This window comes from Apis mellifera, linkage group LG6 (assembly GCF_003254395.2).
Source record: "Apis mellifera strain DH4 linkage group LG6, Amel_HAv3.1, whole genome shotgun sequence".
In the NCBI taxonomy this organism is placed as follows: domain Eukaryota; kingdom Metazoa; phylum Arthropoda; class Insecta; order Hymenoptera; family Apidae; genus Apis; species Apis mellifera.
The window spans coordinates 13,031,956-13,045,510 of NC_037643.1; the positions used below are offsets into that span (position 1 = coordinate 13,031,956).

General features: G+C 20.6%; 3 protein-coding genes across 3 annotated transcripts; 2 read left to right on the forward strand and 1 right to left on the reverse strand.

The window, feature by feature from the left end:
- Positions 1-301: 301 nt before the first annotated feature.
- Positions 302-3,443, reverse strand: LOC726081 (mitochondrial import receptor subunit TOM70). The gene is made up of 8 exons (XM_001121853.5): positions 2,999-3,443; positions 2,613-2,786; positions 2,320-2,527; positions 2,104-2,245; positions 1,634-1,985; positions 1,281-1,505; positions 991-1,211; positions 302-866 (listed from the first exon to the last, which is right to left on the reverse strand). Exons 1-8 carry the CDS (start codon positions 3,236-3,238, stop codon positions 698-700), a joined length of 1,731 nt encoding a protein of 576 aa, XP_001121853.2. The 5' UTR covers positions 3,239-3,443; the 3' UTR covers positions 302-697.
- Positions 3,444-3,983: 540 nt separating this feature from the next.
- Positions 3,984-8,596, forward strand: LOC552363 (TBC1 domain family member 23). Its single transcript, XM_624738.6, has 9 exons — positions 3,984-4,247; positions 4,796-5,016; positions 5,246-5,450; positions 5,860-6,096; positions 6,208-6,583; positions 6,648-6,861; positions 6,939-7,250; positions 7,449-7,581; positions 7,702-8,596. Exons 1-9 carry the CDS (start codon positions 4,219-4,221, stop codon positions 7,973-7,975), a joined length of 2,001 nt encoding a protein of 666 aa, XP_624741.2. The 5' UTR covers positions 3,984-4,218; the 3' UTR covers positions 7,976-8,596.
- A 1,473-nt stretch (positions 8,597-10,069) lies between these two features.
- LOC552387 (UDP-galactose transporter senju) lies at positions 10,070-12,831 on the forward strand. Its single transcript, XM_624761.6, has 6 exons — positions 10,070-10,303; positions 10,624-10,738; positions 10,810-10,856; positions 11,778-11,917; positions 11,999-12,154; positions 12,324-12,831. Exons 1-6 carry the CDS (start codon positions 10,216-10,218, stop codon positions 12,795-12,797), a joined length of 1,020 nt encoding a protein of 339 aa, XP_624764.3. The 5' UTR covers positions 10,070-10,215; the 3' UTR covers positions 12,798-12,831.
- Positions 12,832-13,555: the final 724 nt, after the last annotated feature.

A 13,555-nucleotide genomic window follows, 5' to 3' on the forward strand; every position in this document is an offset into this window, starting at 1 on the left:
TTCATGATTACAATAAATGGTAAACTTTTACAAATATTATTATTAAATTATGCGAATTTTTAATCATCATTTTTAACGCATAACATATATATATATATATATATATAATTATATATATATATATAATTATATATATATATATATATATATATATATATATATATATATATATAAAATATATTTTTCTAAATACAGCAAAGAATTTTTAGGATACTTTAGCAATTTAAATGTAATAATATTATTATATTAAATAGTATTGTATTAAATTCGTGAAACAAGTGATAATGATCACATAAAATTTTAAAATTAATAATTATGAATAGAATCTTAGATCTAGTAAAAATAAACTAAATATTTTTGTAAATGCAATTTTAAAAAATTGTTATTATAGAAACTATTAGAAAAAAATTTCATACTATAATACTAACTTTTATTTCATACTTGAAATTTTTCTCATAAAAGAAGCAAATTTCATGAATCAAATAAATTATTAATAAATTCAATATAACTTCAACTATATTAAACTATATAGTATAAATAGTTGTAAAAGCAATGAATGTCTCGATTATTGCAGAACTTCTATTAAAACCTTGTATAAAATTATATTCATATAGAAGATATCAAATTTCACTTCTTATTTCTGGTAACCACGTGCATTTTTATTTGAAATTTCAATGTTTAATAGCTTCATAAAAACTTATGAAATATTTTGGAAATTTAACATTACATCTGATCCTAATCTCTCTTTTATCTTGAGCCGTGTTTTTGCAGCATCTCTCAAACTGAAAATATGTGTAAGTTCCATTGTTGTGCGACCTAACGCCAAGGCCTTGTCAAATAGATTCATCGCTTCCTCTACATTTCCTCTGTTAAAAAAATAAAAAATTATAGTTCAGAAAAATATATATAAAAAGTATTATTGTTTATTATTATTTATTTAAATTTACTTATCAAAAGAACATATGTATATGCTTTAAAATATCAATTTACCTTTGAACTTCAATCGTTCCCAAAGTTTCATATCCATATTCACACTTATCATCCATTTCTAATGCTTTATTAATATATTCAATAGCTTTATCTACATCACCATTCCATTGTAGATGTAATAAACCTCTATGTACATAAACTGTAGCATTACATGGATCTTTTTCAATTGCTTTAGCAAAATAAATATCAGCTTTTCGATATTCTTGTAATTCTGTTAACATCTATACCATAATATAATATAATATAGTAAATTTATGTTTGTTACTGATTTTGAATTATTGCTTTCGTACCTGTGCATATAGAGTATAACATTCTGGACAGTCTGGAAATTTTTCAAAAGCATTTTCAAAATTTCTCATAGCTTCTTCTACTAATTCTTTACTTCTTTCCATCATTCCATAACGATAATCTGCATAACACTTTTGTACATATGCTACTCCAAAGTTAGGATTCAGTTCAACAGCCTTCTTAAAATCTTCTCTGGCTTCATCTATTTTTTCCATGAGTAAATTTACCTACAATCATGTAATACATTTTTATCAATTACATTATAATATAATATTCCTAATAATTTTATTTTGTTTTACTTTGTTACATTTAAGAAATTTTTAAAATTTTTTATATTATAAAAAATTATCATTACATGTCCTCTATGATGATAAATGTCACCACACTCAGGATCAAGGTCAATAGCTGTTTCAAAATCACAGAAACTCTTATCTGGATTTTCTAATTGCATAAATAAGGCAGCTCTTTTTATCAAGGCATGCACTTTTATATCTTTTGAAACAGTAGAATTATTTATAATAGTTCCAAAGTCTTCTAATGCAGCATCATGTTGTCCTAATAGAAGATAAAACGTAGCACGTAACAATACTACTTTCATTTTGTGTGGCAGTATATCTGGTTCAGAACTGTTGATTACTTCAGTACAGAGTGGTATTACATCATCATATTCTTGTTCTTTTACACACTTTAAAGCTTTTGCAAAACCCCTAAAAAAATTTAAAAAAAATATAAGTAAATTTTTATATAAATAATTATATAAATTAATAATAATTAAAAAATATATTAAGTAAAAATGATATGAAAAGAGAACTTCAAAATATTTACATAGGTAAATTATTATAATTAATATCTTGAAGATTTGAAAGAACAGGATCTTTATGGAAAGTAATGATGTATGTTTTAATAAAATATTTACTAGGCATAACTAATTTTTTATTTGCCAAATATTCCATTGCATGCTGTCTACCTGAAAAAAGTGTAAAATTCATATTTATATTTTATTAAATATTATATATCTTATATTACATATATATAATTTACCTAATTGTTTTAGAACTCTATCTGCCATTACAATTGCAGTTTGATTAGAAAAATTCTCCAAAATACAAGCAGTAGTCACATCCTCTAAAGCTGATTCTAATTCATTACAATATTCCATTGCTCTTGCTCGGCGTAATAATGCTTTGGCATATTTTGGGTTTAATTCTAAAGCTTTTTTACAATCTGCTTTTACGCTACTATATTTTTTCTATAATATATTTTAATGTCATTCAAATTAATAGTTATATTTATTTATTATAAAATATTTAATTATAATATAAAAATCTTCTTACCAGTTGTTCATAAGCAGCTGCTCTATTTTGATAAAATGTAGCAAGAGCTTCTGTATTCTCTTTTGGACATATTTCAATAGCATTATTATATTGAGTTATTGCTTCATCATATTTTCCTATTTTGAATTGTTTATTTCCTTCAGTTTTTAATCTCTGAGCTTTTTCCAATAGAGTCTACAATTATATATCTTTGATTATTATATAAATGAAATATAAAATGCAAATAGTGTATTTGTTTTACTTTTACTCTATTTGTTGTTTAAATTTATTTATAAAAATTTAATAATGAAAAATTAATATATTAAAAATTCATTTTTTTTTTTGAAAATGCTTAAAGAAATATATATTATAAATTGTTAATGATAAATCGTCAAAATTTTTCTAACCTCTGTTTCAGTTGTACTTTTTGGAGGACAATCAATATCGATTGATATTTGTTTATCGGTGGCTGGTGCGCCATTTTTTTTTGAGTTCTTTGATTTACCGCGACTAGGCTTTGAAGAAGGCTTAGAGCTGTTTTTATAATACATATAACCAAGACCTAGTGCGACCGGCGCTGCAACAGCTAAAGCAAGTTGCCATTTTGGTAGCGGACCGGTCACGCTCGCGCCACTTGCACCAGTCATTCTTTACGAATTTTTCACTGACTTGAAATGACAAGGATTTCTATTAATTTCACTTTTCTTTTCTAATCTCACCGATACAAAAATTGACAGTGAGAACTAATATACAATCTAGCAACCATGCGGAAAGATCACTAAGATCACTTGCAGACGAATCCTCGGAGAAACGACTCGCTTAGTACACATTTCTACCACTGTCTGAATTTAGCGCTTGGTCTTATCAATAATATTATATTTATAACATAAAGGATGATATACAACGCTAAATTTAAAAAAAATTATAATTTTATTATTGATTATATTTAAAAATTTTTACTTTCTTGTCATAAATATAATTTATTAATATAAATATTATATAAATTTAAAAAAGTAATACAAATATAGGATATCTTTTTTGTAATATTTTATATAAATATTTAGTAATAGGTCTGTAATAGATTAGATTAAATCGATGATGTAAGTTTTTAAAGTACAAAAGTCATTGAATTCCATAAATATTATATGTATTATTAAAATGTAAATTTTTTATCATCTTTTATATTTTATCATATAAAACTTATTATATAAATGTGTATAATTTCTTTATTTTAAAAAATTTTTTTTATTAAAAATTTAAAAAAAACATTTCATAATATCAATTATTAATAAAGAAATTTTATAAAACATTTATTTTTGAATATAAATTATTATTCAGTAGACATATATAAAATAACATTATTTAATATTAACGAGTTTTCTTACGTTAGCGTAAGATTTTATTTAAAAGATGGCAACGGTTTGTCAACAAGAGCAAAGTTTTGTCTGTGCTATCTATAGATTGTTGAATTTTAAGAAAAACGAAAAGCATGAGAAATGTAATAAAAGTTATGAAATTGAACGAAGAATGCTAAGTGATCAAAAACATTTATTGCATTTTAGAAAATTGTAATTCATATCGAATTTACGATTTCACAAATTACAATATAAGTGTGACGTTTATCAAAATGGCACTAGAAGAAGATGAAAACACCTGGTAAATTTCATAACAATTTTTTAGCTAGAAAAAATTTTTATTTTAATAAACATGAGTTTGAATCATTTGTTTTATCAAAAAATATTTGGACATATTTTTTTGCAATTTAATTCGATTAATTTTTTCCGATATTATTTTGTATACTATTTTGTTTTATGTTTTCTAAATACATAAGAATTATAGAGTACCAAAAATAAGTAAATTTATATTATAATTTTCTAAATTTTCTATTATTAGTTTTTCATTATTAATTTACATGATAAATTTTGTTTTAATTTTTTAGGTTAAAAAAAATATATTTATTAATATTTCTATTTTTTTTAGTTCATATATTTATCAATTATATCTTAAAACTTTACAAATTATTATTTTTTGCATTAATAAAAGAATAAAATATAAAAATTCAAATATGAAATAATTTTTTATGAAAATATTAATTTTATTTATTATATAAATCTTTAAAAAAAAAATTTTATTTTAGAAAATTATTTTCTAATATATTATTTTTCTTATTATAATAAATGAATTAATAAAAAATAATTATTTAGGATATTGGAACTAGAAGCAGCTTTACTTGATACTGAAGCACCATCTGCATCTGATATATATGCAATTTGTAAAGGACGATCTGTTCCTATAAATTTAAGACCTGATGTATGGCAAGCTTGTTTAGATGTTATTGATCGAGGTAATCAATTAAATCAATTTAATGAAGTTTTTGATTTACCAGAACAAAATATTATACGTGATGATTGTCAGCAATTGGTTGGTAAGTTGTTTAAATAATATATTATAATTAACTTATACATATATATAAATATATAAATTTTACTATTATAATAAGTATTCAATTTAATTTTTAAATTAAAATTTATTTTATATTATATGTTATAATTTTAAGCAAATATATTGGAAAAATAAATAAAATAATATAAGAATAAATTAATCAATTAATATATTTCAAGCTATAGTTTTAAAAATATGCATTTTCATTACAGCAAAATTAGGAAATGATGATGAAGACAAAGTTTCTGTTGTTTCTGATTTAGAATCTATTTTAACATTTTATTGTAAGAGTAAAGGAAAACAATATAAAAGAGGAAATGGTTGGATAGAATTATTGGGTCCTTTAGTAGCGCTAAAACTTCCACGAAGTGCAACATATAATTTATTTGAAGCAATAATAGACTTTTATATTCCTAGGTATAGTATTGTATAATTAATAAATTTTAAAAAATATAATATTGTGAACTTTCATCCTTTTTAATCTGATGAATGAATAATTGATTTGAAATTATTAATTTTATTTATTAAATTATAAAATTTATTGAAAATTAATGTAATTTTTTAATGAAAAAAAATGTAAATATAAGAGAAAGATTTTTAAACAATATGATAAAAAATAATTAAAAATGAAAATTAGTTATCATGGAATATATGAATATTCTTTTTAATAATCAATTATTTGCATTCCAACAAAAAATATCAAAATAGATTATTAAAATAATATTATTAAAATAACTATTAGTAAACTATAAATAAAACTAGCAATTTGTTATATTTAAACTATTAGTATAGTTATCTCTCTTAAAGATATTTTATATTTTTTCAGAGGTGAAACATATAGTTCAGTGTTAAGATTATTATTACTTTATCATGAACCAGAATTATGTTCTTTTTTGGATACAAAAAGAGTATCTCCTGATCAATATACAAAGGGATGGGTAACAACTTTATTTGCTGGAGTATGTTCACTGCCAGCTGTTTGTACAATGTGGGATTTATATTTTATGCAAGCTGATCCATTTTTCATGTTATTTCTTTCACTTATTATGGTAATTAATGCTAGGTAAGAATTACAAAATTTATCTTTTTTCAGTTATGCTAATATTATATATAGCAATGCTAAAGTAAAAAAATAAAATTATTTTGAAATTTATTATGTATATATATATTATAGGGAGCAAATCTTAAGTATGACAGATAATGATAAGCAGAGTATAATAGATGCCATTGCTGCTATGCCCTGTGCATTAGAAGCAGAAGATGTAACAGATTTTTGTTCATTGGCACAGTATTATGCAATGAAAACACCATCATCATTTAAACAAGATTTATATCCTATTATGTTTGGTGATAATTTTGATGAAAAATGTATATCACACGCACTTTGTTTACCTGTATCAGCTCAAGAATTAGTTGAGAATTCGATCGAGAATCCGTCCACACCTAATACCTCTGTTGAATCTGTTAGATTTTTTTTAGTAGATTGTAGACCTGCTGAACAATATAATGCAGGGCATCTGCCAACTGCATTTCATTTAGATTGTAATTTGGTATGTTTATTTTTATACTTTTTAATTATTGATATAATTTTATAATTTATAAATGTTATTTTAGATGTTGCAAGAACCTGCTGCTTTTGCTACAGCTGTACAAGGATTATTGCAAGCACAACGACAAGCATTAGCTGTTGGATCACAAGCTGGTGGTGAACATCTTTGCTTTTTGGGAAGTGGTAGACAAGAAGAAGATCGTTATACACATATGGTAGTTGCATCTTTTTTACAAAAACATACTCAATATGTTAGTATGGTTACATCAGGATATCAAGGTAATTATCTTATATCTTATTCCAATTTTAAAATTTGTTGTAAAATAATTAATTTATGGAAGATTATTTCATTATAGCTATACACGAATATTTTGGTGATGAAGTAGTTTCTAGTCTTGTCGATCATAATTCACAATATTGTTTAGTGTGTAGTGCTAATATTTCGGAGACAAATTCAAATGAAACAAGTCCTGCCAAAGTTAAAAATAATAATTCTGATTTCTTTGGAAAAATCAAAAAAGTAAAAGGAAAATTATTTGATTACATTGTTAATCCATCTGCAAGCGTTCATAATAATGTGGAAAATAGAAATGGCAAAGAATTAGATTATGTCAAACGTCAGAAAAAGACGGCTCCAGTATTTAGTATAGATGATGATCAAGAATTAGGTATGTTTGGTATTCAGATTTAAATATCAATATCTTAAATATTAATTTTTTTTAAATTTTTTTTATAATAGTTTTTTATTATGATAAATGTTTATATAAGATTCTGAATTTAATTAAGATATTTTTGCATTTAATTTAATATTTTTTGCTATGTAAACTATGTAAACATTTATTTATTATTATATGTAATTTATATAGATATGACAATGACAAATAATGAAAGTGAAGAGCCTATTGAAGTTGTATCTATTCAACAGTGGATGAAAGATCCAAAATTATTACATTCCTTTAAATGTCAAGAAGTGAAAGTTAATGGAGATCTCTGTGATAGGTAAATATTTTAATCATATTTTAATAATATTTTATTCCTTAGCATCATTTATTATTTATTAATATTATATTTTAAATTATGTTATTAGTATTATATACATTAATATATTTTTTTTTTTAGTATACTTTTGGTTACTGATACTTATCTTATAGTACTTCGAGAAATACAAGAAAGGAAAGGTGCAGCACATGTAATTGTAAAACGTCCATTAACGAGTATTGTCAAAATAACATCTAGAAAGAGACATTCAGATTTGATTACATTTAAATATGGTACAACGCAATATAATGATACAGTTATTTCAGATATGGACAAATTTCTTATTCCTAACGCGAGTGAGGCTACTAAATTAATTACGCAACAGATTTTAAAACAATTGAAAACATCAAATTGATGTTAAGTATGCGAAATTACATATAATTAAATTTATTTGTTTTAAATCAGTTTTGGACTGAAAGAGAGTTGACATTTTTTTATTTGTTGATTAATTACAATTTTCTTAACTAAATGGTACTACAAATATTGTATAATTAAATAATATGTAATTATAGAATATTTCTATTAGTATGATTTAAAAAAAAAAGATTTTAAGAATAACCTGAGTGTTTTATATATGAAATTAACACGATATATCATCGATAAGATGGTCAATACGGTTCGTACTTGGATTCTAAGATTTTGGTGATTTTACTAAGTCATTACTTTTAATAATTATATTTGCGCTCATAACCTTTCTTTACATTCTTTCAGAAATATTTCATTTACATAAAACAGCATTTTTGGCATTTCTTTTTATAATAATATCATATCAATATTAATATTCAATTTAGTATTTACTTTATTATTTAGTATATACTTTATTATGGCTTTATTATATTATGGCTAAACAGTGGCCTTATGAAACTGAATAGGAGAGGTAATGGACTCTGCAAATCATTGATATGATTACCTACAATGGAATGTAATTGAAGATTGAGTGCCATGAACCAAACTATTGTTTTTTTTTTTTATATAAATATAATTCGTGACATTGATATTTATGAATATAAATATTAATTTCTTTTTTTTGACAGAAAAAAAAAACTATGAATTATAAGGTAATCTGTCATTTTATGCATACATTTCTATATAACATCTGTATGTTATAGTTGGTCCTAACATAATACAATTTGAGAAATGGTTATAATATTTACATTTTGTAGTATATAGTCAGCAGTAAATGTCTTTACATATTTACAGAAGGTACAAAGTATATTGAAAAGTAAACAGTTATATCACTTTTACAGGCATACATTATTACACTGCCTGATTTTGAAGAATTTTTAAAATTTACGATTTTTGATCTTTCAAAAATATGTATTTATAATTCATACAAAAATTTTTCATAGTGAGTAACTTGTCTTTTTTTGGAATTTATATTTAAAAGATTAAGTAATGACTTTTTCAATTTTTTTCAATCTTCTATTAAAACTATGCTGATAATCATGTTTAAAAATTTCATAATGAGTTTTTATATATATAATTCTGCTGCCTTTTTGCAATTCAGACTATTTATTATTTATAATACTTATTATTTATAATTATTTATATAAATTATAACATTTAATTTGATTCTTATTTTAACATTCTCAAAAAAATCACTCTTAAAAAAAATTATTTAATATCGTTTAAATTTATTAAAATTATGTTAAAATTATGTAATATCGTTTTTATGTTTAAAAATTATAAAAAAATATAATTTAACGTATACTTAATAAAGTTATGTCTAAATATTCAATCTTGTAGATATCAGCATTGTTAATATTTGTAATAATAATGATCTGTAACATATTTCATGGTACATATGTATAATAAATTCTATGTATGATAGAAACTTTTTCTATTTATATGCTTCCACAGCGAATAAAAAGCTAAATGAATAATAAAATAACAAATGTTAGTTATAAAAAAGATTATAGAATTTTAATAAATTATAGTATATTGTAAAGCACTTCTTAAATACAAATTTTTTGTTCCATGTGTAAATAAATTTTATGTAAAATCAAGAATAAATTTAAACCTTATTATGTATTTTCAAAAGATTATAAAAATAAAATATGTAGTTATATTTATTCTTATATATTATAAAAAATAATAACCTTATTATATTTTAAATGTTTTAATTCTATTTTATATTATCATTATTTATATATCATTATTTTAAATTTTATAAAAAAAGAATCAATTTTTTTAAATTTAAAGGAAAATAGGTTTTTAATTTTATTTTATTAACATATTATTATTATTATTATTATTATTATTTATTAACATATTAATTTTATTAATTTAATGAAAAATATGAAGATATCAATTAAGTAAATTAATTAAAAACTCTTACATTAATATAATTAATAATTATTAAATAAAATAAAAAAATAAAAATAATGAAATATTGAAATTTAATCGAAATTTTTAATCAAATAAAAGATGTTATCTTTTAAGTAAACAAATTTTTTACATGATATTTAACAGCATAGATCGTGATTCGTATTATCAGTTCATATTACGTCTTGTTAAAGAAGCAATTATATTAATATATCTATATATATTATACGAATGCTTTTAATGTAATAATATTACATAAAACGGTTTGTAATGGGAACCATCAATTGGGGGGAATTATTCCCGGGAAGATGGAGTCCTATCATTTTTATTTCATACATGGCCCTTTTTGTGAATCAAGGTACACAAGTATGGTTAAGTTTTTCTATTTTTATTTCTTTTCATTTAATTTTCTTGTTAGTATATATTAAATAAATATTGATGATATGATAAATAAAAATGATAATAATGAAAAAAAGAAATTAATATGAACTTATGTTTAATTATTAATAAAGTATGTATCATTTTATCGATTTTAAATATATATTATTATTTATAATAATTTGATTTAATTGATAAATTTCTATAAAAATTTCTGTTAATTCCAAACTTATTTGTAATTTTTTCAAATTATATAATATATTTTTAATATATAAATTAATTGTAAAATTATTATTATAGGTATTATTGTAACTTGGTCTCAAAGAGATGGTCACTATGAATACAATATTGTTATGGTAGTATTGATGACAGAAGTATTAAAATTATTTACGTGTACAATATTATATTGTAAAGAGTAAGTCAAAAAATTAAATTTTATTCATTTAAATTCCTAAATATTTAAAAATTTAATCATTTCATTTTTAGCAATAGTTTTACAAGTTTATACCAAGAAGTAACAGGAAATAAGAAAGGTAAAAATTTATATATATATATTTAGAGATTTAAAATTGAAATAATTAAATTTAATTATACGAAAATTATGAACTAATAAACAGATAATTTATAAATTATATATATGTATATAATAATATAATGGTTTAATAATTCAAAATTATCATATCATGTTATTTAAAATTATTTAAATAATAAATAAATAATTATATAAAAATAATAATATATTATATAAATTATTATATTATTTAAATATAAATAATTATATATATAAATAATATAAGTAATTGATTCAAATATTTAATAATTTTTTAAAATTAATAAAGATTTAATAAATTCAATATATGAAGATTGAGTTATTTTAAATTATTCATTTTTTCAATGTATGAATTTTTAATATATTATTATTTTTATAATTAAATTTTTTATTTCCTACATAATAAATAAAACTTGGTTTTCTTAGTTCTAAAATTTAAGAATTTTTGTTATAATATTGTAGGAAATGTTTTAAATAGAATCATTTTTGGATTAATTAAAACAATTTCTATATTTTTTTTTTATGTTATTTATATATATATATATATATATGTTGTGTATTTATATAATTGAAATTATATAAATTAAAATTATTAATTTATAAAAATTTTTTTTTGCTGCAGTATAAAATTTATGGTTATGCGTATTTGAAAAAACTGTTCATGTGAATAATTTAATTTGTTGTAATATGAAATTTAATATGATTAAATTTTTTAATTAAAAAAAAATTTAATTAGAATTTTTAATTTAAATAAATTTTTTTTATTGTACCACAAATTATTATTTTTATTATTATAAAATTTTTCTTTATCTATATTTGACATATTTGTAAAAATTATATTTTTACTAATTTTATAATAATTTATCATAATACCATAGTACCAATAATGATTCTTTTATTTTAGTGCTATTGCTATATATGATACCATCATTTTTGTATTGTTTATACAATAATTTGGCATTTATCAACTTGTCTGTATTTGATCCAACAACATATTATGTTCTGTTGCAATTTCGTGTTGTTATGACTGGAATTATTTTTCAGGTAGATATTAAAATCTTTTTTTTGTATAGATTAATAGACTAAAAACTATTAACATCATTCTTAAAAATATTATTTTTTTAGGTTGTTTTTAACAAAAAATTATCATTAAAACAATGGTTATCATTAGTATTATTAACTATTGGATGTATGGTGAAACATATGGACTTGAAATTTAATGTTAACATATTTAATACCAAATTTAATTTAAATAGTAATATAATTTTAGTATTTATACAGGTATATATTGTATTATTAAAAAATATTTTAATTTAGAAACTTTTAAAATTTAAATAATTAAAAAATTTGATATTCCAATTTTTTAATTTTTTTATATCATAAAATAATTAAAGTACGAATAATAATAATTTATATAAATTGAAATTAATAATCTTTAAATTTTTTTCAGACAATTTGCTCCTGTTTAGCCGGAGTTTACAATGAGTATTTACTTAAAGAGCAAGGAGCAAATATCAATATTTTTGTACAAAATGTATTTATGTACATTGACAGTATTTTTTGCAATCTTATAGTTTTTATTTTATTCTTTATATCGGAAAATAATATTTCTGGAATATTAAATAATGCTGATTTTAGTATATTCATGCAACCAAAAATCATTATAATAATGTTAAACAATACAGCAATTGGGATAATCACAAGTTTTTTTTTAAAAAACTTGAACTCTATTTTAAAAACTTTTGCCAGTGCATTAGAACTTATATTTACAGCAGTTCTATGCTGGTTAATATTTAATATTCCTATTCATTTAAATACAGTACTTTCTATTGCTACAGTGAGTTATGCAGTAATATTGTACTCACAAAATCCAGTACAAAATATTCGGACCAAAGAACGAATGAAGGCTGATAATTTAATTTAGTAGAAATAAATTAAAAAATTTCTCTAACTTTGTACATCAATTTTATCTGATGCAAATCTATTTATATCTTTGTTATGCAATGCATATTGTATTGTGTCAATATATATATATATATATAAACATAAATAATACATTTAGATAGTTATTAAACAAAGATAATTTTATTATAGATTTTTATATTATTTATTGTATTATTTTTTAAATATTTATATTATATAGAAAATGAAAACTTATTATTGGAATCATTTTGATTGCATAATGATTTTTAGTAAAAAATTTTAGTAAAATATAGTGATATTATTAATTAAGAAATCGAATTTTAATTATAGAATTAAAAAAAATGTGTTAATGTACAGTAAACATTTTTTGTAAATTTAATTGTATTAATATTATATATTGTAAAAAAAAATAATGATTAAATTATACTGAAAGTTTTGTATTGTATTTTTATATGTATATATATATAATATAATTAAATAATTGAAATTATTTCTTAACAAATCATAATATATATTAATGTATTTTTAAATTATTAATAAGTTGTTTGTCATTATTTATTAATATATATTCTCAATTTATTTTATGTGAATATATAAAATAAGTATAATATATTGAAATAGATATATTTGTATATTTATTTATATAGTTGATAATGAAGAACAATTTTATAAAAAATGTTTTATAAAAATTATTAATATAAATATTTTGAAGTAATATAAAATATTTTTTATGTTTTTCTTTTGTGGAAATTTATTAAA

Coding starts and splice junctions, on each gene's coding strand:
- LOC726081 (XM_001121853.5), bottom strand. CDS start 3,238: ATGACTGGTGCAAGTGGCGCGAGCGTGACCGGTCCGCTACCAAAATGG. Junction 1,986..2,103: donor AATTATAATAATTTACCTAT/GTAAATATTTTG, acceptor AAATTTTTTTAG/GGGTTTTGCAAAAGCTTTAA. Junction 1,212..1,280: donor GTTATACTCTATATGCACAG/GTACGAAAGCAA, acceptor ATTATGGTATAG/ATGTTAACAGAATTACAAGA.
- LOC552363 (XM_624738.6), top strand. CDS start 4,219: ATGGCACTAGAAGAAGATGAAAACACCTG. Junction 5,017..5,245: donor TGATTGTCAGCAATTGGTTG/GTAAGTTGTTTA, acceptor TTTTCATTACAG/CAAAATTAGGAAATGATGAT. Junction 6,862..6,938: donor GGTTACATCAGGATATCAAG/GTAATTATCTTA, acceptor ATTTCATTATAG/CTATACACGAATATTTTGGT.
- LOC552387 (XM_624761.6), top strand. CDS start 10,216: ATGGGAACCATCAATTGGGGGGAATTATTCCCGGGAAGATGGAGTCCT. Junction 10,304..10,623: donor GGCCCTTTTTGTGAATCAAG/GTACACAAGTAT, acceptor TTATTATTATAG/GTATTATTGTAACTTGGTCT. Junction 10,857..11,777: donor AGTAACAGGAAATAAGAAAG/GTAAAAATTTAT, acceptor CTTTTATTTTAG/TGCTATTGCTATATATGATA.